General features: G+C 36.8%; 1 protein-coding gene across 1 annotated transcript in view; it reads right to left on the bottom strand.

Annotated features, from left to right (window-relative positions):
* The window catches only part of LOC104981744 (dihydropyrimidine dehydrogenase [NADP(+)]-like), a 403,416-nt gene that overhangs the window by 114,568 nt on the left and 263,417 nt on the right, over nucleotides 1–25,431 (bottom strand). The window contains exons 7-8 of the mRNA XM_010831007.1: nucleotides 18,565–18,646; nucleotides 8,781–8,868 (exon numbers count right to left, since the gene is read on the bottom strand). Of these exons, the coding sequence (XP_010829309.1) occupies nucleotides 8,781–8,868; nucleotides 18,565–18,646 (170 nt within the window). The remainder of the gene's footprint in view (nucleotides 1–8,780; nucleotides 8,869–18,564; nucleotides 18,647–25,431) is intronic.

The raw sequence follows: 25,431 nt of genomic DNA, 5'->3' as shown, positions 1-25,431 counted from the left end.
ATTCAGCCCTATAAATAACAAATAAAACATTTTGCTATGTGTGAACATAGAGCAAACGTTTATATCAGCAGGATGAGTATAAGAGTCTCATGCAGGAAATATCATTTGAAATTAATAAGTATTCATTTTACCATATGGAGACAGACAAAGTTTTTCTCAGAGTATAAGCCAAGGTATAATGGTGGGAGACTATAGGTTACCTGTGAGGAATGGCTAGAAATGTGATCGTGGGAAGGTTAAAAAGGGGTATATTTTGGACCGCTATGATAGTCAGTTGAAAGTCATACTAAGAAAATATGACTTATTCTTAATGTACTGACAGTCAAAAAAAAGTATCGAGACATATATAACTTATCTTTATGTAGTGTTACCGTAGGTGGAAAGTTCTTCATATCAGAGTATCATATAACAGCAAAGGATGAGATGGTTAGATAGCATCACCAACTCAATGGACATGAATCTGACTCTGGAGGGGAGAGAAGGACAAGGGAAGCCTGACATGCTGCAGTCCATAGGGTTGCAAAGAGTCAGATACAACTTAGTGACTGAACAACAAAAAAGATTACTCAGAGAAGCAGTGATATGCATACTAGGGACCAGATTTACTCTTCCTGACATGATTAGAATAGTCTTCTAATGTAACTGAACTGTTTAGGAATCAGTATCAGCTTGGTAAACTTAGAACAAGGAAATTTAGAGGAGAATGGACTTAATATATATCTTCATGATAGGGGATCAAATAACTCCAGGTTCTTTGACTTAGATGCCTTTAAAAAGACACCGCCAATTTCCTCAGATTCTTCTCCCCAACCCCTGCTGCCTTTTCTATGATTGGAAAGTTGACCAGCCCCTATTAACTGCTTCTGCAGATTAAGATGCACTTTCTATAGATATGTTAATATGATCAAAGACTAATTGCCCTACATCTATTTTATCTCCTTCTGGGGGCTTTGCTTGAACCCATTAAGTGATGATTTAATGAACTCTCAGCTGGAATTCTATTTCCCTCATTTCTGAATTCTTGGGAACCATCTCACAATTATACCAGAGTACTTACAAATGACACTAGAGTAGACATTACTGCAAATTAAAAAATGTGGATTGGCAAAATATCCATGATCTTTCTTTCACTTACAATTAAGTCAGGTTTATTATTTTAAAATAATCTATTCAGAATTTTGCATAATTCTTAAACAACTTCAGGTTTTCAGAAATGGGTGGTCTAAAAACCCCATTTAATTTTCTTCTAAATAAATGGAAGTATATGTGATTGTGTACAATTTAGAAACTCCTGATTAAAAAGCTAATTAAGAATAACTTTTACAGAGAAGAATTCTGGCTCTAAGAAGGCACGAGAGATTTAACTAAAGGCCACACTAGCAAATTTAATACCGAGGTCTCTCAATGGATTTCCTTAATTGTAATTATCTCTTCTTCAGCTGTTACAATATTTGGGCATCATCACATTTAAAAAATATTCTTTTCTGATAGCAATGGAAGAAACTCAATGGTGGTAACAATAAGAAAAGTAAGGCTAAGAATAAAGCCTAATTCTTTCAGATTATGAAGTTCCATGTTCAAGATCATTAAGTAGAACTCCCCAATATAAACAGCTGTCATCAACTAACATGTTGATTTTCAGTCATTGTGTCTGCAATAATTCTTTTTCTTATTTTATTTTTTTAAATTTATTTATTTTAATTAGAGGCTAATTACTTTACAATATTGTATTGGTTTTGCCATACATCAACATGAATCTGCCACGGGTGTACATGTGTTCCCAATCCTGAACTCCCCCTCCTATCTCCCTCCCCATACCATCCCTCTGGGTCATCCCAGTGCACCAGCCCCAAGCATCCTGTATCCTGCATCAAACCTGGACTGGTGATTCATTTCATATATGATATTATACATGTTTCAATGCCATTCTCCCAAATCATCCCACCCTCACCCTCTCCCTCTCCCACAGAGTCCAAAAGACTGTTTTATACATCAGTGTCTCTTTTGCTGTCTCACATACGCGGTTATTGTTACCAGCTTTCTAAATTCCATATATATGCGTTAGTATACTGTATTGGTGTTTTTCTTTCTGGCTTACTTCACTCTGTATAATCGGCTCCAGTTTCATCTACCTCATTAGAACTGATTCAAATCTTTTTTAAATTTTTCTTCCTTTTTTTTTTTTTTTTTTGTTTTTTGGCTATGTTGGGTTTTTGTTGCTGTGAAGGCTTTTCTCTAGTCGCAGCAAGCGGGGGGTACGCTCAAGTTGTGGTGCAAGCCATCATTGTGATGGCTTCTGTTGTTGCAAAGTATGGGATCTAGGGAGCCCAGGCTTCAGTAGTAGCAGTTCTCAGACTCTAGAGGCTCAACAGCTGTGGTGCTTGGGCTAGTTTTTCAGTGGCACGTGGGATCTCCTGGACCAGGTATCAAACTGGCATCTCCTGCATTAGCATACCACTGAGCCACTAGGGAAGCCCTGCAACAGCTTTTTATGCCAAAGTATAGGCGTTTGCCAGCTTCCCAGGTGGCGTTAGTGGCAAATAACCTGCCTGCCAATAGAGGAGATGTAAGACACTTGGGTTTGATTCCAGGGTTGGGAAATAAATGCAAACATCTATGCTAAGTCGCCAAAGGGGTCTCGAAGAGTTGAACATGACTGAAGCAACTTCCCACCATAGATGTTTGCATTTATTACATTTTTTCCACATTCTGTATAAAATTATCTTTCCATGTTTTGATTGCCATTTACTAGTTTTCTTTAACATTGCTTAACCTTAATTTTTATCCTTAAAATAGAGTTTATAATATCTACTTCAAAGGTCATAATAAAATTGAATGGCATAAATTATATTAAAGACTGAGAATAGAATATTTTAGCTAATACTGCTACTACTATCATTATCACTACCACTAATATCACTGTCCCTACTCTTCATTTCATTTATATTGTAACACTACCTTAAAAATAATGTAGTAGCTATTTCCCCTTGTGTTTGATTAATATTGTAATACCCTAAAACTCCAACATATTTTAACATCCTACCAACTTATTTTGGCAAATAGTCAAAACAGCTGCATTAATATCAATAATTTTAAAATACTTATAGAGTTCCTACTACGTGCCAGGAACTATGCTAGACATTGAAGATTTATCAATGTGTAAAGACGCTTACTCCTTGGAAGGAAAGTTATGACCAACTAGATAGCATATTCAAAAGCAGAGACATTACTTTGCCAACAAAGGTCCATCTAGTCAAGGCTATGGTTTTTCCTGTGGTCATGTATGGATGTGAGAGTTGGACTGTGAAGAAAGCTGAGTGCCGAAGAATTGATGCTTTTGAACTGTGGTGTTGGAGAAGACTCTTGAGAGTCCCTTGGACTGCAAGGAGATCCAACCAGTCCATTCTAAAGGAGATCAGCCCTGGGATTTCTTTGGAAGGAATGATGCTAAAGCTGAAACTCCAGTACTTTGGCCACCTCATGCAAAGAGTTGACTCATTGGAAAAGACTCTGATGCTGGGAGGGATTGGGGGCAGGAGGAGAAGGGGACGACAGAGGATGAGATGGCTGGATGGCATCACCGACTCAATGGATATGAGTCTGAGTGAACTCCAGGAGTTGGTGATGGACAGGGAGGCCTGGCGGGCTGTGATTCATGGGGTCGCGAAGAGTCAGACATGACTGAGCGACTGAACTGAACTGAACTGAAGGCACACAGACTCTTCAAACTACAAGGGTTTTAACAACTGGTGGTGGAAACAAATACATAACCAGTCTACTATGATACATGGAAATAAATGCTAAAATCTGATCTAGACATCCAGAGAGGGAACAGAAACATGATGGTGTGATGACTGGTGATGGTGAAGTGGCTTTATTTGTCCACGGTAAAGAGTGAAGGTAGGGGATGGATCATTATAAGCAAAGAGAATTACATGAAGTAGAAAAAAGTACATGTAAAAACACAAATATGAAAATAGTGACAGTTCTGGGTTCAGGCAACACCAGGTCCAAAAATTGATTTTAAAAGATTGAGATGAGGTAAAACTGAAAATATTTCAAATGTCTGCAACACCTAATGTAATAAGTCACTAAAGACATAAGTTGTTAATAAATTATGAAAAGCCTTGGCAGTCTATTTTAAGGAATTTTTCCTGTATTTTGAAGAAAATAAGGAGCTATTGAATGGGGAATGGGGGAATCTAAATGAGAGAATGATGTGATGAGATCTAATTTTAAAAAGATCACTATTTCTGTTGTTTGGCTAATAGTGGCCAAGAAAACTGGTTAGGAGGCTAAGGAGTAGCCTAGTAACATGAAAGGAGGAGAATAGTGACAGTCACAAGTAAACTCAAGAGAAATCTTTGGAGTCGACACAAGTAAAGCATAGGGTGGTGATATTCAGCTTTTTAATATCCTCCTGCAGTCTCTGCTCCCTTTTTATCTATTGTGACTATAATTATGCATTTTACTCCTATTTACCCCATAATTCTTTCTCTCCCCCAAGTATTAAAAACAAAAATTCAGAAAAAAACTACTTTGTCAAAAGAATATATAAAGCATTACACCTTTTCTGAGAGTGCCTTCGTGGATGTTCCTTCCCTTACACGTTTGTTTAGTTTTTTCATCACTGTCATGCTTTATGAGAATATAAGAAGTAAATTACCATAAAACGGACGATCAGAAATGGGAAGAGAGGGACTTCCCTGGCAGTCCAGTGGTTAAGAATCCACCTTCCAAAGCAGAGGATGCAAGTGCGACCCCTGGTTGGGGAACCAAGATTCTACATGCCTCGGGGCAACACAACTAGAGAGCGCCCATACCCCAAAAGACCTAGTGAAGCCAAAAAAAAAAAAATGGGGTGGGGAGGGAAATAGGCTACTTTGAATTAAACGTTAAGGGTTTGATTCTTCAGTCACCTAGAACAGTGATACTCAGATTGGCTCTAGAATATAATCACCCAAAGAACTAAAACAAAAAGAAACAAATATTTAGAATACTGTAATCATGCAAAACCTATTTAATTCACTCAGCAGCTGCTTATTGAGAGTGTTGTCGTGCTATGGGGAAAAGGCAAGTAGTGCTTTAGGGCCTTTACAATGTACAACAGCAGATTTTGAGCATTGACTACCAAACCACATTTTAAAAACACATTTCCCATATAATGCAATATGCATGTGCAAGCACATACACCAACCAAATACACATATGATGAATAATACTCACCCTAACAATGTGCAACACACTGATATTTTCTATTATTTTGTGCTCACTTTTAATAACAAAAAATGATGATTGTCATCCATTATATTGATTTTTTTTAATTTTATTTTTAAACTTTATATAATTGTACCAAAGAAAGCCATCCAATACTTTGAAAAAACCTTGTACAGAAGATGTTCTAACTTTATTTCTAAACACTGACAGTAACATACTGTGCCAGTGCTTTTATTTCAATAAAAATATCAAAAATTTAAAGTCTTTGAAAAAAATACCAATTATCTCAAAGATAACTCAATCCAGTTTGAATAAGGCACAGAGCTTTATCTCACTTATTTTTATTTCACTTAGAAAAAACTAAACCTCTCATGGGTAAAGAGACATACTTTTTCAGTCTCACAATGATGTATGTACAATGAGATAGTTTCCTTAATGGATTCTGTTAGAATTTGGAAAAAAACTAAAAGTGAGCAACTTTTCACCAGCAATAGCACAAACAATATTAAAAATCAGTAATCTTCAGAATCTGAGATGGACTTACATGCTATGGACTTAGGCACGGACTTACAAAGCTATCCTTCATAAGTCATATTTAATTAAAACGTAAGTTTTTATTTTTCCTTTAGACTAACACAGAATGAGACATAGTTACAAACATAGGTCTAAAATATGATATTCCCAATGACAGAAAGAGAAAATACTCCATTATCATTATAACCAACAGGTTGAGTGCTAAGTTCTGAGTTTCTTTGTTGGCTATTACCTCCTTACCGATTTCTCTCAATAAGGATTCTATGTGTCAAATACAAATAATGATGCACATCAAGGGCGAAACTTCTATTTTTTCCCTCTCTATATATCTATCATCCTCCTTCTCTATAGGAATAGAAGTTTAATGGAGCACTATGTCCACTCAGCTAGAGGCTATATTTCCCTGCAACCTGTGCTGCCAGGTATGTTTATATTACTAGGGTGTAGACAATAAGATAAAAACAGAAGTAACACGTGCAGTGTCTGGGTCATAAATTTAAGACGAAAGGAACTCCCTTTCTTATTTCCAATTTTTGTTAGCAGGAATGTGGAAAGACTGGCCACCTAAGAACCAAAGATGGAAGGCATGTGTTGAGGATGGTTCACACTGTTAAACTGAGAGAGGACTAAACATATATCTTGTTTAAGTCTTTATTATTTTCCTTTCTTAAAGTGGCCAAACCTATATCCTAAGTGATATAGAATTCCTATTCCAAAATTTACTTCTCTATCCTAAGTAGGAAAAGGTAGGTAAACAAAGTGAGTGAAGTCGAATTACAATATAGAAGCATGGTGAATGAACAAAAGCGTGTAAAGATGTGAGGCTGTCTAAGTAATAGGCTGTCAGATGGTAATAGAAAGGTCATAAATTCCCAACTTGGCAATCAAGAGTGTCAAGTAAGTACTTCCTGGAGAGCAAAGCTACTTGTCTCCTATACACAGAACACCATTCTCCTTTTTTTTTTTTTGACAAGATGAAACTTTCTTGTACATATTTCATAGAGAATACTCAAAGAGAACATAACTGCATTCTACACATCACTACACTAAAATGTCAAAAGATTCACTTCTCAGCATGAAAATGCACAGGAACATAAATATGAAAGGACTTCACATTTTAAGTGCTTTATTCACACCTCAATGCAGAGTCAAATGGAGTTTTGTGAATGGGATGTAGCACTATCAAATAACATATGTAAGGGGACTTAATGGAATAAAAGAAAACTCTGAAACATTCCTGATTCTTGCAGATGGAAGATAGCACTTTATAACTGAAACCACTCAGACTTATAAAACTTTCAATTCTTCCCAATTTTGTTATAATTTGCTTCTTGAGCAGTTAATTTGGAGATGTTTCAGCGTATCAGCTGTTTATTTGGCCCCTATCTCTTCAGTACAGAGCTTCTTTGTGGACAAAGTTCATAGAGATACATGAAACTGCATTAGCATATACAATTCCATATCTTTTACATACAACTGCTATAGGAAACTACAATGGCGAATTTCAAATAGCTATTTGAAAACATTGCCAATGTTTCAGACCTATTGCCTGACTAAATTTTTCATTTATTAACTAAACACATTTTCCCTGGAAAAGGAGATGCCAACCCACTTCAGTACTCTTGCCTGGGAAATCCCACGGAGAGAGGAGCCCTAGTGGGGCTACAGTCCACCATGTCACAAAGAGTTGCACATGACTTAACAATTAAAGAACAACAGAACATATTTTAATATGCATTTGATGAGAGTAAAAGCAACTTTAATGATTCAATTTTGCTGGTATTGGTAGAATATATGTGAAAAAAATACTTTCCCTATTTCTTTATGTAAGATTCTCAGTACAAATGTAATATTGAAAAATAAAGCCAAAGTCAAGGGTAATTTTCTCTTTCCTGTTTTTATCTCACATAATTATTATACTTAAATAACCTAGAGAAATATTGATGACAATGGCAATCAAGTTTATGAAAGAAAGGAGGTTGAATAAAGACATTTAGGAGCTAGAAGGCAGTGAAAATTTGTTTGCCTCGTCCTAATTTTTCACCTAAGTAAAGGGAGTGACAAGATGGTTTTAAGACTTGCTATCAACTGACCAGTAAGAGAAGACATACCATCTTGATAAAAATTTAGTAGGCAAAAAAGCATTCCTGATGATTTTATTCTAGAAACATATGAAAAATGGCAGCCCCAAAATAAATGTTACCTAGCATGTGATTACTTAAAGAGATGGAACAGTTTTTACTTCTGTGTAGGTTTACTAGACATTTATATTCAAAGAAAGTGAACTAGAGAGGAGATGACAAACTAAAAGACCTGAGATGCACTTACTTAGTTTATATGCCAATCACTGTTCATAATATGATCATATAAGAGAATAAATACAAAGTTCACAAGACAAAGAATAAATTATATCAACAGTGTGTTCTCTTTGGTCTCAGTACAGAGTAAGGGAAAGGGGAACATGTTAGAAAACTCAATCTCCCTGGGATAGTTAGGCAAAATATGGAACCATAGGGCACATTGATTGACTTAGCAGTGTACACTATGTGATATTCAGAACTGTGATCAAACATCTTTATAATTCAGCCAAATATGAAAAGTCTTTAGAAAATATCAAAAAAAGTAGAAAAAGAAAATGAGCCAATTCTACCTCTTAATATCAATTTAACTAATTTGTTTTATCATAAAGAGAAAGCTACAGCATCTAGATATTTCTAAGCCTGAATTCTGAGCTTCTGTGGCATGACCTGAAAACACTTTGCATCTTAGATGTTTACTGGTGATGAGAATATGGTGAGAGAACGGAAAGATAAAGACTGTCTTGTCCAAGTCAATCTATAATGAGGTGAGAAAGTGCAACTCATTATAAAACAGAAAATTTTCTTTGGCCATTCATTTCTATCTGCTTTTTTCTGAACAGACACAACTTCTACCATAAAAATGTCTGAAGGTAGTTATTCTTCTGAATACTGTCAGGAAGTAAAAAAAAAAAAATTATAAAGAAAAATATTTGAAAATAAGCTACTTACCTATCCCAATGAAAGCAGCTTTGTACCCTTCTTCTTTCAAAGTACTAAGAGTAATGTCATTCACTGAAAGGCTTTTACCACAAATTATCTGTAAAGAAGGATTTTGGTAATTAGATTTTGGCATTTGAATAATTAAAATCTTAATCTTTAACATCAAAAATAATCTAGCTTAATACACACATATATAATTCCATATATATATATATATATGAAAATATTTTGTCTTTTAGTATATAGGCTTACATATATAAAATAGTATACAAATAGAACACTAACATATTCTACTTAATGGCTAAATGCATTTTTGCCTTTTAATTAAGTGGCAGAAGAAAAGTTAGCAATTTAAAATCAAGTCAGTAAATTTTCACAGGTTTCTCAGTATGTTCAAGGCACTATGTGTGGTATTTTAAAGAATAAAATGATAAATGAGAGTTTCAGCCTAATGTACAGTCAAGATCTGTGCAGAAGATATACAGAAATAAGTATAACAAACAACAGAGTGTGATCAGCATTATGTCTACAAGAATTCAGGGGACAGAGAGATTCGTTTTGGCTGGGGTCATACATACAAGAAAAAAGAGAGGTAGTGGGATTTCAATAAAGCCTTTTTTTTTTTTAATGAAGTATAGTTGATTTAAAATATTTTGTTTGTTTCAGGTGTACAGCAAAGTGATTTGTTTAAACATATATGTGTGTATATCTATATTCTTTTAAAAATTATTTTCCATTATATTTTAAGATACTGAATATAGTTCCCAGGCAATAAATCCCTTTTAAAAATCAATAGGATTTTGATAGTGGGCACTGTCCAGGGAAGATGAATAAAGTCAGGAGTCAGAGGTGGACACTCCTATTAAAAGTCACAGTACATTGCTCAGTTCCCAGACATGAGCCAATTTTCAGATCTTGAACTTGCTGACTGAAGAGGTAGGCAGGTCGTGTAGAAAGAAACACCCTGCAACATCCTAGCAAGTAAATACTATAAAGATTCCTCTACTTCTTCAAAAGGAATTACGGCCATTTACCCATGTAACTGTATGCACACTGGGGAAGGGGAATAATCACACATTTTCAAGGACACTGGAAAAGGCTCTTCATTGACTTGATATCTGAGGAACGGGGCCTACAGAGACAGGGAGAAAAATAGGCCTAGATAAAGTTCACAGTTGGCCTAAGTGGAGCACAGCTCCAGGTGTTACAGCAGGTAAATAACCAGGTATAAGCAGAGAAATGGGGGCAAGGGCCTAAACCACCCAACGTATAAGCAGCAGGAGTCCATAGACAAAGTAAAGTAGGAGCCTTCAGACTTATAGGAAACAATATATTTAGGGTGATAAGAGCCCAAGTAGCAGGCAAAGAAAGGTAGGGAAAAGGGTGAATCTCCTGAATCCAAATGCAACCTTTTCTCCTTGGGCCCTCATTACCATAAGATTAGTCTAACAGATAAGAAGTAATCATTGTATAAGGACACCATGAGGCCATGACACTTTTAACTCAAGCTATATGGTGACAAAAATCCCTCCTTCCCCAGTGAATAGTCCACCCTTTCATTTGTAGGCCCCTCATAAGTGGCTTGCCAAAGAAACCCGGTGGCAGCTCCTGAAGTGCCTGCTCACTCTCCCTCTGAGAGCGTATCCTTGCTTAAATAAACTTTCACTTCACTTTCTTAACCTCTCTGCTTCATCTCTGAATTCTTTCGTGATGAAGAAAGAACCTCAAATTCACTGGCAACCCAGGTAGTGGTCATCCCCAAGTCTCTAGGTGCATAACCAAAATGTTAAATGTGTCAGTAGAAGTAACCCCCACAATGGGTCTCTGGTCTGCAAAGTAAGAGCTATTACAGCTACAATAGTTGGGAAGGCCAGAAAACTTCTGAAACCCTGGTCAAGAGACTAAATCAAACACAATATCGTAGTCTGGAGTGGGTGGAATAGTGAGAGATGGTGGTGGTCTATGTTCTACTTCTGTTTCATTCCCCAGTCTGGCCCTGCTGAGACGAGATGATTCCTGGAGAATGTAAACTACTGCAGATTTGACCAAAGTGTAGTCCTGACTGCAGTGTCTATGGCAAATGTGGTATTACTGCAGATTAGGTAAGCCTACAGGTACACTGCACATGGCCATTGATTTGGTGAATGCGTACTTTTCATCCTGTTGCTGCGGAAAAGGGATCGGAAACAGTTCACAGTCATGGGAGAAACAAGAATATTCATTTACTGGTTTGCCTCAAGAATATGTCAGTTATCTTCTACAATAATATACATAATCTGAAACAACCTGGCCATAGCATAGCATATCATTATGATCCCTTGCGTTGAAAATATCATGCAGACTGGACAACATAAGCAAGGAGTAGCTGGTATGCTGGAGACTTTAAGAAGCATAGACTCCAGAGGGCAGAAGATCAACCTCATGAAGATCAGGGATTAGTCACTTCAATGAGGTCTACTTGTCAGGTATCTGTCAGTATATACTTCAAAAATAAAAGAATTTACTGCAATTTTGCACTCATTTACCAATATTAAATAAGGAAGCAAAATGTCTGGTAGGCTGCTTTGAGTTTTGAAGGCAATATGTTTCAAAAAACAAAGTCTCTAAACTGATTCATAGTGGAAGAACAAAGTTTATCCATTAAAAAATAATTGCAGCTAACCTGCATAGAGTACTTAACTAAGTGCAAAACTCTCTTTTAAGTACTGTAAAGAGGACTTTTTTCATCCTCACAATAGTGTTATGAAGTGGGATCATCAGGGAAAATGGATGGGAATGGGTGGATTTAAGATGATCACTGTATCTACTACTGTGGGCAAGAATCCCTTAGAAAAAATGGAGTGGCCCTCATAGTCAACAAAAGAGTGTAAAATGCAGTATTTGGGTGCAATCTCAAAAATGACAGAATGATCTTCATTTTACAAATGATGATACTAAGGGACAAAAAAGCTTTGACAACCTTTACCAAAGTCAAATATGTACTTTAATGGCAGAAGCAGCACATATAACAGCTACGCACTTACGTCTGTTGAGGTTAAAAGGAGAATGAAGCACAGAGCAAGAACTATCCTCAGAAACACAGAACAACATATTGCACGTGGAGAACTACTGAAAATGTAGTGTTTCTGGAGTGTAAAGCACAAAGCAAAGAATAGAAAGAGAAAGTAAGGGGACTTGGAATATAACATAGAGGGCACTTTTTTTTTTTTTTTTTTACTAAAATACTAGTTCTAATTTTAATTTGAAAGTTTGTAAGCAGGGAACAACCAAGGTGAGATTAGTAACTGATAATTCAGAACTCTGGAATACATCAAATACCATGAAATAAACTGGATAATTAAACACATATATTAAAAGTATTTAATACTAAGTATCTAATAGTGGGTATTACTATTACAGTTAGTGGAATGAGATGCTATTGAAAGTATTGAATAATGAATCTTTAGAATTGCAATTTACTTTGCAAAGAGTAGACTTTGTATTAAACTATTTCTGATAAGAAAGAATGATAAAAGTTCTAGTGCTTATTTTTTTAATGATCTCAATCCCAATATATAATGAAGGTTAGACATAAAAGAAAACTACAGGTCCAAATATTTTAAATAAAATTTTATTCATCTGAGTAAGTATACAGTTTCTAAAGCTGAGCAGTGTATTGCCCTGTCAATGGGCTTATCAACAGAATTGATGCTCATAATACTTGACGTTAGGTTTGGTTTATTAATTGGTCTCCGCAAAAAAAATTCAAGACCCCCTCTCTGAGGTGGTATTTGTGTGCCTGTGTGTGTGTTTGTGTATATGGGTATGTGTAGTTTCGTAGGGGTGTTATGTGATTTATCAAAGGGGAATGAAAATATCCCAAATTTTCCACCCTGATAGAGTGAACATGCCCCTGAATACGTAACATACAAGAAGGATGCACAAACATTTTGCATTTCTCAGTCTGTTTCCACCCTAGAGGAAGCAAACAAGTTGAACTATACTTTTGTGTATAGAAAACTACAAAGATAAACAGTTTAATTCCCAGTGTTAATTTACTGGGACTAGGACCATCCGAGGTCAGGGGCAGCAGCTGAGAGGAGTTACCCCACATCCAACGTCACGGGCAGCGGCCCAGAGGAGCTACCCCACGTCCAAGGTCAGAGGCGGCAGTCGAGAGGAGCTACCCCACCTTTGAGGTCAGGGGCGGCGGCCAAGAAGAGCTACCCTATGTCCAAGGAGAAGTGGCTGTGCAGGCACAGGAGGGCCGAGAGGGAGCAACTCCACGTTCAAGGTCAGGAGGGGCGACCTCCTCCAAGGTAAGGAGCAGCAGCTGCACTTTCCTGAACCAGCCGTGAAGAGATACCCCACGTCCAAGGTAAGAGAAACCCAAGTAAGACGGTAGATGTTGCAAGAGAGCATCAGAGGGCAGACACACGGAAACCATAACCACAGAAAACTAGCCAATTTGATCATACGGACCACAGCCTCATCTAACTCAATGAAATTAAGCCATGCCATGTGGGGCCACCCAAGACGGACAGGTCATGGTGGAGAGGTTGACAGAATGTGGTCCACTGGAGAAGGGAATGGCAAACCACTTCAGTATTCTTGCCTTGAGAACCCCATAAACAGTATGAAAAGGCAAAATGATAGGATACTGAAAGAGGAACTCCCCGGGTCAGTAGGGGCCCAATATGCTACTGGAGATCAGTGGAGAAATAACTCCAGAAAGAATGAAGGGATGGAGCCAAAGCAAAAACAACACCAAGTTGTGGATGTGACTGGTGATAGAAGCAAGGTCCAGTGCTGTAAAGAGCACTATTGCATAGAAACCTGAAATGTTAGGTCCATGAATCAAGGCAAATTGGAAGTGGTCAAACAGGAGATGGCAAGAGTAAACATCGACATTGTAGGAATCAGCAAACTAAAATGGACTGGAATGGGTGAATTTAACTCAGATGACCATTATATCTACTACTGTGGGCAGGAATCCATTAGAAGAAATAGAGGACAATCATGGTCAACAAGAGTCTGAAATGCAGTACTTTGATGCAATCTCAAAAACGATAGAATGATGTCTGTTCATTTCCAAGGCAAACCATTCAATATCACGGTAATCCAAGCCTGTGCCCCAATCAGTAATGCTGAAGAAGCTGAAGCTGAATGGTTCTATGAAGACCTACAAGACATTTTAGAACTAACATCCAAAAAAGATGTCCTTTTCACTGTAGAGGACTGGAATGCAAAAGTAGGAAGTCAAGAAATACCTGGAGTAAAAGGCAAATTTGGCCTTGGAGTACAGAATGAAGCAGGGCAAACTATTCATGATTCTTGCATTTAGAAATACAAATTAAAATAACCAATAAAAAGAAAAGCACTCATAACAGAATTTTGTGTTTTTATACTTATAATTAATTTTATTTGGCAGTGGTTAGGTGATGAAATGTGTATACAATCACCAAAGAAAAACTCTTCTAGCAAATATGAAATACAAATGTGCACACCTTTATGAAAACTGTTCAAAATAATGTTTGACTGTGGCTCAGATCATGAACTCCTTATTGCCAAATTCAGACTTAAATTGAAGAAAGTAGGGAAAACCACTAGGCCATTCAGGTATGACCTAAATCAAATCCCTTATGATTATGAAGTGAGAAATAGATTTAAGGGACCAGATCTGATAGACAGAGTGCCTGATGAACTATGGACAGAGTTTCGTGACATTGTACAGGAGACAGGGATCAAGACCATCCCTGCCGGAGTCCAGCTCCAGGAAATCAGCCTGAAGGGGTGAATGGTGTCGGCGGACAATGATGTAGCCTCTGACTCGAGGTTTGGGACTACATGTTTATTTCAAGCTTCAGGTTTTCTTTATATGTTGACAAAAGCATTAGGTCAGAGGTTTGACATTTTTAGTTCCCCCACCCAGATTTATTATCTCCAGAAATCATTGTTGCCCTACAAGCAGAGTTCCTGCTTCAGGGATTCTCTCAGAATTGGCTTGACTATCTATTATCTACTTCCTCTTATGTGTCCTATACTTGTGATTACATTGTAACTCATGCTACATTCCTCAGTTTATTTCTTATCTTTCTGAATCCTGTTTGCCCCTAGCATCTTAAGATCACTATCTCCTAAAAAGGCTTCTAAGCTATTCTTAATTATTCCTAAACCCTAAGTTCAGCAAACTTCTTTTGCCATAAATATTCCCCTCACAAACAGGTCTCAGATAACAATCCTTCCCATGGCCTCAAGCTGCGGCCTACATGCTCATCCTGGAATATTCTTTGTAAAGATCCTTGAACCAATGTCAATGGTCACTTTACAGAATATTTTCTGGGCACAACTGCAGAAGACTTTGTGCTTTCTCATGCTTCTCTTAAGAACAATAAGCACCTTAACATTCTTTCCAGCCAACTCAACTGAAGAAAGGAAAGAACAAGTCAGAATCACAAGACCTAACTCCCTCATCCCAGGACCATGGGGTTACAGAGTTGGACACAACTTTACAACTGAACAACAACTTACACTAAGCTTGATGTGAAGTGAATTTTATCTGAATTTAGCTGGGATGTTTTAGAGTAGTCAGGCATATATTGCTAAAGCCATTAGAGGAAGGTATGCTGCTGCTAAGTCACTTCAGTCGTGTCCAACCCTGTGCGACCCCATAAATGGCAGCCCACCAGGCTACCCCATCCCTGGGATTCTCCAGGCAAGAACACTGGAGTGTGTTGCCATTTCCTTCTCCAATGCATGAAAGTGAAAAGTGAAAGTGAAGTCGCTCAGTCGTGCCCAACTTTCTTCATTAAAATAAAAAAAATAACTACAGAAATGTTACTATTATATTAATAAATCTAGAAAAAGAAAATATTTATTCAGTATGATAAAAATGTTATTTCATAGATCTGAAAAGATGCCATGTATTATCACATTTACAACATACTAGAGATTCCAGACAATGAAACAGTGGAAGAAAAAAGTATATATATATATATGTGTGTGTGTGTGTGTGTGTGTGTATAATATACATACATACATATATACAACGTACAAATAGAGTTTTACTGTGACACAATCTTTGATTGGAAAAATTCAGTTTAAAATAAATAAGAACTAATCTATCAGCTATAGATATGAAATAAGTTGAAATTACTCAATAAGAAATTTAGAAGAACATAGTTGGGAGGGAAGATAATTAATTATGCTAAGCTTAGATATGATGAATGTATGTTATTTGGATGATAAATATGCTCATTAAACTACTAAGAATACAGAACTGGAGTTCAAAAGAAAGATGGTACTAGAAGAATCCTTAGTAATTAACTTGGCCAAAGTAAATTCTTAATAATTTTATCAAATAATTGAAACAAACCTAATAGAGAGAAAAAAACAGGTAATATCCAAGATAATGCTAGATCATGAAAGCTAAAAATACATACACATATATATAGATACATGCACACACATGCACAGTTACATACATACATATAAGAATATATCACATGCTGCCCAGAAGCCAAAGAGAATAAATCCAGAGAAAAATCCACTTCATTGCCAGTAAATTATTGTTGACTTTAAAATATACAGTGTTAGCTGAGAAGTAAAAACATGAGGCAGGTTATAAGAAGAATGTGCTGATGAGGAAAAAGTGGTAACGAGAGTAGACCATTTTTTAAAAGATATATCCTTTCATGGGTAAGTTTGATAAGTCATAAAAGATGAAAGTACTTCATCAATGGATGCCAGTCCTCAAAGCTGAAAACAAATCTTGTTACTGTCTCTCTTCAGAATTGTACATAGAATTTTTTGTTTACAAAGCAAGTTTGAATACTTTATTTCCTTCAAATTTTAAAACAACCTGAGTGATGGACAAGATAGCATTAACCTCCTCAATTCAGGTTCTAATAATTTCTCAATAATATAATAAATTCATAGGGTTTAAAATTCAAATGTACAAAATGATGATAAATGACTTCCTGCTGCTGCTGCTGCTGCTGCTAAGTCACTTCAGTCGTGTCTGACTGTGCGACCCCAGAGACGGCAGCCCACCAGGCTCCACCGTCCCTGGGATTCTCCAGGCAAGAACACTGGAGTGGGTTGCCATTTCCTTCTCCAATGCATGAAAGTGAAAAGTGAAAGTGGAGTCGCTCAGTCGTGCCGACTCCCAGCGACCCCATGGACTGCAGCCCACCAGGCTCCTCCGTCCATGGGATTTTCCAGGCAAGAGTACTGGAATGGGGTGCCATTGCCTTCTCCAATGACTTCCTACACCTTCCCAAAGGCAATCTACGCTACTGGATTATTACACATGTCCAGAGCACATATATTTTCAGGCATATATAAGCAGATCTGTTTATAAAAGTGGTAATAGCATACTTTTCCCTTTGAACAAATACTGACCAAGGTGAAGGACATTAATTGACTTCATCAAGGTTATCTGACTATAAAATTAGGAAGAGACAAAACTGTAGCTGAAATGTACATTTTCTGGCACTCAGTGCACTGACTACTACTATGTCACTATGTCTTGATGAGTTTCCTAGTAAGAGTAATGGGTATGCCCTACTTTATGCAACATATCCAGTAAGGTAGAAATTGAATGCAATTTTATAATTATTTATAAGATGAATTTAGATGTGTCTTAAATTAATTTTTGATTTATCTTCAATTTCAAGTAACACCTAATATATTACTTTGAGGTCTCAAAATCATTTCCTTACTTAATGAGATTTAGGTAAGAACTTGCATTCAAAATGAAAGACATTTAAAGAACTTTTCAGGATATATTTATTTGAAGCAAGTAATCACCCTTAAATCTATTTTGAACATTATTTTGAACAGTTTTCATAAAGGTGTGCACATTTGTATTTCATATTTGCTAGAAGAGTTTTTCTTTGGTGATTGTATACACATTTCATCACCTAACCACTGCCAAATAAAATTAATTATAAGTATAAAAACACAAAATATTGTTATGAGTGTTTTTCTTTTTACTGGTTATTTCATTTTGTATTTCTAAATGCAAGAATCATGAATAGTTTGCTAACCACTTTTCAAAACAGTTTTTATATGTACTTACAACAATGTATTGTGTAATTTATAATATTCCATTAATCTATTATTTTGTATCTGTCATGGAAAGGTAATAAAAGTTTTGAAAAAAAATAGCAATAAATTTAGGTGAAGAGCCAGAATATATCACTAAATATAATACAAAAGAATGGAAATATCTAAAGCTATATCTAAAAGTAAAATGTATTGAGTTTTGATCATCTTTAAAAGAACAACACAATATTTATTTCACAAAACAATTAAAAATACAGAATTGTTGCTTTCTACCTTGCTGAATTGCTGTTTATATTGAAAAACGATTATAACGTTAACACTACTGACATTATGCATATAGTAAATAAAATAAAATTGTAAGAAATTTTGTCCCAAATTGTGTAATACAAATGTTTCAGAGTTCACATAACTTCCACAAAAAAAAAAAAAAATGTGATTAAAGAAACCAAATCCTTCTATTAGCTGCACTGAACCCCTAAAGCAATTTAGGAATTTGTTTCTCACAGACAATTAATCACATGCAGGCGTGCCAGATGAGAACTATTGATTGCCCTTTTCCAGGCTAGTGGCATTCAGACAGTAGACAGACAAATGCCCTAAGCAAGGAGAAGCATCTTTCTGCTTCTGCCTGGTGTAGCTTTTAATTGTTCTTTCCTAAAGTGTGTGACATTTTGCTGTTAATCTTCAATACAGAGCTTACTCCTTTCTTTTAAAGCAATACATAAATGTTATGTTTTTCACTTACCTTTACACCAAGGTCCTTCATAAGCTCAATCTCAAAATTTACTACATCATATGGCAGCCGGAACTGAGGGATTTCAGAAGTACTAAAAAAAAGAGAGAGAAACATTTGTGGAAAAGTCAGCAGTTTAAAAAATGCAACACGTGTTTCTGATCAGTATTAAAGGAATAAGTATTTCTTCTATGGGTATTTTCATAATGTATAAGACGCATGTGAGGAAATACACATTTTTATATGCATGACAAAATATGAATGTGTTATTACAGAAACAGTAGAAATTTATGAAAAAATAAAAACAATGAAAAACAAATACTAGAGAATTCATCAAAAGCAATTCCTATACATTTAAGTATATCACAATATTTAGTTGATTTATTTACTAGCAATTCCATAAATGTCTTAAGAGAAGAATATCTTAAAAAATAAAAAATTATTTGAAAGACAGTTTTTGATACGTACATCATACATACATATGTATTCAATAACTATATAGAAAAGTATATATATTTTCTATATAATTACAGAACATGTATGTATGAGTGTGTGATATGCTCACTAAAAACTGTACTTTTATATAGGAAAAAATATATTGCAAAGCAAAAGAGTTGCAGAAAAACATGTACTTCTGCTTTACCGATTAAGCTAAAGTCTTTGACTGTGTTGGTCTCATAACAAACTGTGGAAAATTCTTAAAGAGATGGAAATACCAGACCACCTGACGTGCCTCCTGAGAAACCTGCATGCAGGTCAAGAAGTAACAGTTAGAAACAGATATGGAACAATGAACTGGTTCAAAATTGAGAAAGGGGTATGTCAAGGCTATATATTGCCACCCTGCTTATTTAACATATATACAGAGTACATCATGTGAAATGCTGGGCTGGATGAAGCTCAAGCTGGGATCAAGATTGCCAGGAGAAATATCAATAACCTCAGATATGCAGATGACACCACCCTTATGGCAGAAAGCAAAAAAGAACCTGACAAAGAGTTCTTTTCATCAAAGAGCCTCTTGATGAAGATGAAAGAAGAGAGTGAAAAAGCTGGCTTAAAAACAACTTTCAAAAAACTAAGATCATAGCATCTGGTCCTATCATTCATGGCAAATACATGGGAAACAATGGAAACAGTGACAGACTTTATTTTCTTGGGCTCCAAAATCATTGCAGACAGTGACTACATCCATGAAATTAAAAGACACTTGCTCCTTGGAAGATAAGCTATGACAAACCTAATTCAGTTCAGTTCAGTCGCTCAGTCGTGTCTGACTCTTTGCGACCCCATGAATCGCAGCACACCAGGCCTCCCTGTCCATTACCAACTCTCAGAGCTCACTCAAACTCATGTCCATTGAGTTGGTGATGCCATCCAGCCATCTCATCCTCTATCATCTCCTTCTCCTCCTGTCCCCAATCCCTTGTAGCATCAGGATATTTTACAATGAGTCAACTCTTCGCATCAGGTGCCAAAGTATTGGAGTTTCAGCTTCAGCATCAGTCCTTCCAATGAACACCTAGGACTGATCTCCTTTAGGATGGACTGGTTGGATCTCCTTGCAGTCCAAGGGACTCTCAAGAGTCTTCTCCAACACCACAGTTCAAAAGCATCAATTCTTCGGCACTCAGCTTTCTTCACAGTCCAACTCTCACATCCATACGTGACCACTGGAAAAACCATAGCCTTGACTAGATGGATCTTTGTTGCAGAGTAATATCTCTGCTTTTTAATATGCTATCTAGGTTGGTCATAACTTTCCTTCGAAGGAGTAAGCGTCTTTTAATTTCATGGCTGCAGTCACCATCTGCAGCGACTTTGGAGCCCAGAAAAATAAAGTCAGTTTCCACTGTTTCCCCATCTATTTGCCATGAAGTGATGGGACCAGATGCCATGATCTTCGTTTTCTGAACGTTGAGCTTTAAGCCAACTTTTTCACTCTCCTCTTTCACCTTCGTCAAGAGGCTTTTTAGTTCCTCTTCACTTTCTGCCATAAGGGTGGTATCATCTGCATATCTGAGGTTATTGATATTTCTCCTGGCAATCTTGATTCCAGCTTGTTCTTTTCCAGCCCAATGTTTCTCATGATGTACTCTGTGTATAAGTTAAATAAGCAGGGTGATAATATACAGCCTTGACATACTCCTTTTCCTATTTGGAACCAGTCTGTTGTTCCATGTCCAGTTCTAACTGTTGCTTCCTGACCTGAATACAGGTTTCTCAAGAGGCAGGTCAGGTGGTCTGGTATTCCCATCTCTTTCAGACTTTTCCACAGTTTATTGTGATCCACACAGTCAAAGGCTTTGGCATAGTCAATAAAGCAGAAATAGATGTTTTTCTGGAACTCTCTTGCTTTTTCCATGATCCAGCGGATGTTGGCAATTTGATCTCTGGTTCCTCTGCCTTTTCTAAAACAGCTTGAACATCTGGAAGTTCACAGTTCACATATTGCTGAAGCCTGGCTTGGAGAATTTTGAGCATTACTTTACTAGCATGTGAGATGAGTACAACTGTGTGGTAGTTTGAGCATTCTTTGGCATTGCCTTTCTTTGGGATTGGAATGAAAACTGGTCTTTTCCAGTCCTGTGGCCACTGCTGAGTTTTCCAAATTTGCTGGCATATTGAGTGTAGCACTTTCACTGCATTATCTTTCAGCGTTTGAAATAGCTCAACTGGAATTCCATCACCTCCACTAGCTTTGTTCGTAGTGATGCTTCCTAAGGCCCACTTGACTTCACATTCCAGGATGTCTGGCTCTAGGTGAGTGATCACACCATCATGATTATCTGGGTTGTGAAGTTGTTTTTTGTATGGTTCTCCTGTGTATTCTTGCCACGTCTTCTTAATATCTTCTGCTTCTTTTAGGTCCATATCATTTCTGTCCTTTATCGAGCCCAGCTTTGCATGAAATGTTCCCTTGGTATCTCTAATTTTCTTGAAGAGATCTCTAGTCTTTCCCATTCTATTGTTTTCCTCTATTTCTTTGCATTGATTGCTGAGGAAAGCTTTCTTATCTGCATTCAGATACTTATATCTTTCCTTTTCTCCTTTGCTTTTCGCTTCTCTTTGTTTCACAGCTATTTTTAAGGCCTCCTTAGACAGCCATTTTCCTTTTTTGAATTTCTTTTCCATGGGGATGATCTTGATCCATGTCTCCTGTACAATGTCACGAACCTCCATCCATAGTTCATCAGACACTCTATCAGATCTTGTCCCTTAAATCTATTTCTCACTCCCACACTATAATCATAAGGGATTTGATTTAGGTCATACCTGAATGGTCTAGTGGTTTTACCTACTTTCTTCAATTTAAGTCTGAATTGGCAATAAGGAGTTCATGATCTGAGCCACAGTCATCTCCCGGTCTCCTTTTTGCTGACTGTATAGAGCTTCTCCATTTTGGCTGCAAAAAATATAATCAATCTGATTTTGGTGTTGACCATCTGGTGATGTCCATGTGTAGAATCTTCTCTTGTGTTGTTGGAAGAGACAGCATATTAAAAAGCAGAGCCATCACTTTAATGGCAAAGGTCTGTATAGTCAATGCTGGCTTTTCTAGTAATCATGTACGGATCTGAGAATTGGACTGTAAAGAAGGCTGAGCACCAAAGAGTTGATGCTTTTGAACTGTGGTGTTAGAGAAGACTCTTAAGAGTCCCTTGGACAGTAAGGAGATCCAGCCAGTCGATCCTAAAGGAAATCAACCTTAAATATTCATTGAAAGGACTGATGCTGAAGCTGAAGCACCACTTTAGCTGCCTGATAAGAAGATTATACTCACTGGAAAAGACCTTGATTCTGGGAAAGACAGAGAACAGGAGGAGAAGGAGTGACAGAGGATGAGATGGTTGGATGGAATTATTGACTCAATAGACATGAGTTTGAGCAATCTCCAGGAGATAGTGAAGGACAAGGAAGCCTAGCATGCTGAAGTCCATGGGGTTGCAAAGAGCCGGACATGGCTGAGTGACTTAAACAACTCACTACCAGAACATATGCTCCCATGAGAACAGGCACTTTGCTTTATTTACCGTTGTAACTCGATGGGCTAAGGTAATGACCAGCACATAGTAGGAGATAAATAAATAAAAAATGAAGGAAGGAATGAAAGAAAGAAGGAAGGAAAATCGGGAGAGAGGGAGCTTACCCTCAAGACTGCACACTGAGAAAGGTGATATGAGGACAGAAGATGGAATTTAATTAGAATAGTTACATCTCAAGTTTGTTGTATTTATAAAGACAACCTTTTATTCTATATGTTCTCTTTTAACAAGAAAGTTTCAAAAGAAACTTTCCTTGTGGCCACAAATCTTTTAGTACAGTCAGTCAGTGGAGTGCTCAGATATCCTGAAAAAAAAAATTATTCTTGTATGTTCATGTTTCTTTCATCTAAATGGAATTAATTAAAAACAACCTCCTTCCCTTCTTTTTAAAGCACAATTCTCATACTTTGAAAAAACTTTGCTTTAGTTTATTATGATACAGGTACCACATTTTAAATTTGTGTTACATCACACATGTTCTCAAAATACTTTCTGCGAATAAAACTATTTCACCTAAACCCTATTTCTTTATTGTTAGTCAACATGAAATGCAATAGACATAGTGAAAACATAACATCTAAATTAGCTAAGGCAAAGGACGTTATTATTCTAATTACACTATTTAACAAAAAGTCATAATTCATATATATTAATTTTATAATAGAAAACAATCAGAAAGTATACATATATATATACATATATATGTATACATTTGTATGTAATACCACATTCATATAACTTTGTTATCATAATATCAAGTCCTTTAAACTTTTAAAACTCACATACTGGTGGGGGAGAAGCCACAATTCAAGGAAAGCAAAACTGATTATTTTACAAATTTGTTGACACTATCGTGACACCATACAATAGGGATTAAGTCCTGGATAATTTTTACCCAACTTAGTGATGTTTTACAAACTGGTTGTGATACTTGTGTACCAGGTTTAGAAGATTCTGTTTGCGTGCAAAGGAAAAGGAAAGATAAAACTTGACATCACCTCTTTAAGCAATTGATTTCAAATACAAAGCTAATTTAATCTTTTTTAGCCACTTTGAAGATACAAGAGAATGAGAGGTATCTTTAAGTGAGAAAATAAATTAATAGAAAAGTATTGCAGTGTGATTCTGGCTAAATTCCAGTGTCAGTTTTTATAATCTTGCAGCAGTGACACATGCTGCTACCATGGCACGATCCAAAGGAGACTGATTAAACACTTCATATTGTCCCTGGACTGCAAGGAGATCAAACCCATCAACCCTAAAGAAAATCAGTTCTGAATATTCATTGGAAGGACTGATGCTGAAGCTGAAGCTCCAATATTTTGGCCACCTGATATGCAGAACTGATTACTGGAAAAGACCTTAATACTCAGAAAGATGGAAGAAAGGAGGAGAAGGGGACAATAGAGGATGAGATGGTTGGATGGCATCCCTGACTTGATGGACATGAGTTTGAGCAAGCTCCAGGAGATGGTGATGGACAGGGAAGACTGGTGTGATGCAGTCCATGGGGTTGCAAAGAGTCGGATACAGTCCATACAACAGTCCAGTTGCAAACAGTGGGACATGACTGAACTGAACTGACCTGATTGTCCCTGGAGACTGGGAAGATTCAAAGGCAAAGGAAACAAAGTAAATCATAAAAGATTTTTTTTTTAAACATGCTTGGTCATTACCCAGGGGAATCTGTCCCACTGAATATGTTTAGGAAATACATAGAAACACAAGTTTCATGTCAATTTATATGATTTAGAAGTGCATATCCTGCATAAAAAATAGAGATGCTTACTTCACTCTGTATAATAGGCTCCAGTTTCATCCATCTCATTAGAACTGATTCCAATGAATTCTTTTTAATGGCTGAGTAATACTCCATTGTGTATATGTACCACAGCTTTCTTATCCATTCATCTGCTGATGGACATCTAGGTTGCTTCCATGTCCTGGCTATTATAAACAGTGCTGCATTGAACACTGGGGTACACGTGTCTCTTTCCCTTCTGGTTTCGTCAGTGTGTATGCCCAGCAGTGGGATTGCTGGATCATAAGGCAGTTCTACTTCCAGTTTTTTAAGGAATCTCCACACTGTTCTCCATAGTGGCTGTACTAGTTTGCATTCCCACCAACAGTGTAAGAGGGTTCCCTTTTCTCCATACCCTCTCCAGCATTAATTGCTTGTGGACTTTTGGATCGCAGAGTGAAGTAAGCCAGAAAGAAAAACACCAATACAGTATACTAACACATATATATGGAATTTAGAAAGGTGGTAACAATAACCCTGTATACGAGACAGCAAAAGAGACACTGATGTATAGAACAGTCTTATGGACTCTGTGGGAGAGGGAGAGGGTGGGAAGATTTGGGAGAATGGCATTGAAACATGTATACTATCATGTATGAAACGAGTTGCCAGTCCAGGTTCGATGCACTATACTGGATGCTTGGAGCTGGTGCACTGGGACGACCCAGAGGGATGGTATGGGGAGGGAGGAGGGAGGAGGGTTCAGGATGGGGAACACATGTATACCTGTGGCGGATTCATTTCGATATTTGGCAAAACCAATACAATACTGTAAAGTTTAAAAATAAATTAAAATTAAAAAAAAATAGAGATGCTAACTACCACAAAAACCTTCTACCAAAATTGTCAACACAATAATTCACAAACAGGGATTGTTCCTTTTAAAGCTTCTTGTGCAAATGCAATTAAAGTGTAGAAAGATTATTTCTAGTCTATACAGCTACCCAATAATTAAGTTCATATTTTTTAAACTAGCTCACATATTCATTGACGTGTACATTTGAAAAAAAAAGTACAGTGTGTGTATATATA

This window comes from Bison bison, unplaced genomic scaffold (genome assembly GCF_000754665.1).
Source record: "Bison bison bison isolate TAMUID 2011002044 unplaced genomic scaffold, Bison_UMD1.0 scf7180017864519, whole genome shotgun sequence".
Classification (NCBI taxonomy): Eukaryota; Metazoa; Chordata; class Mammalia; order Artiodactyla; family Bovidae; genus Bison; species Bison bison.
This window is presented reverse-complemented; position numbering and strand designations above follow the sequence as displayed.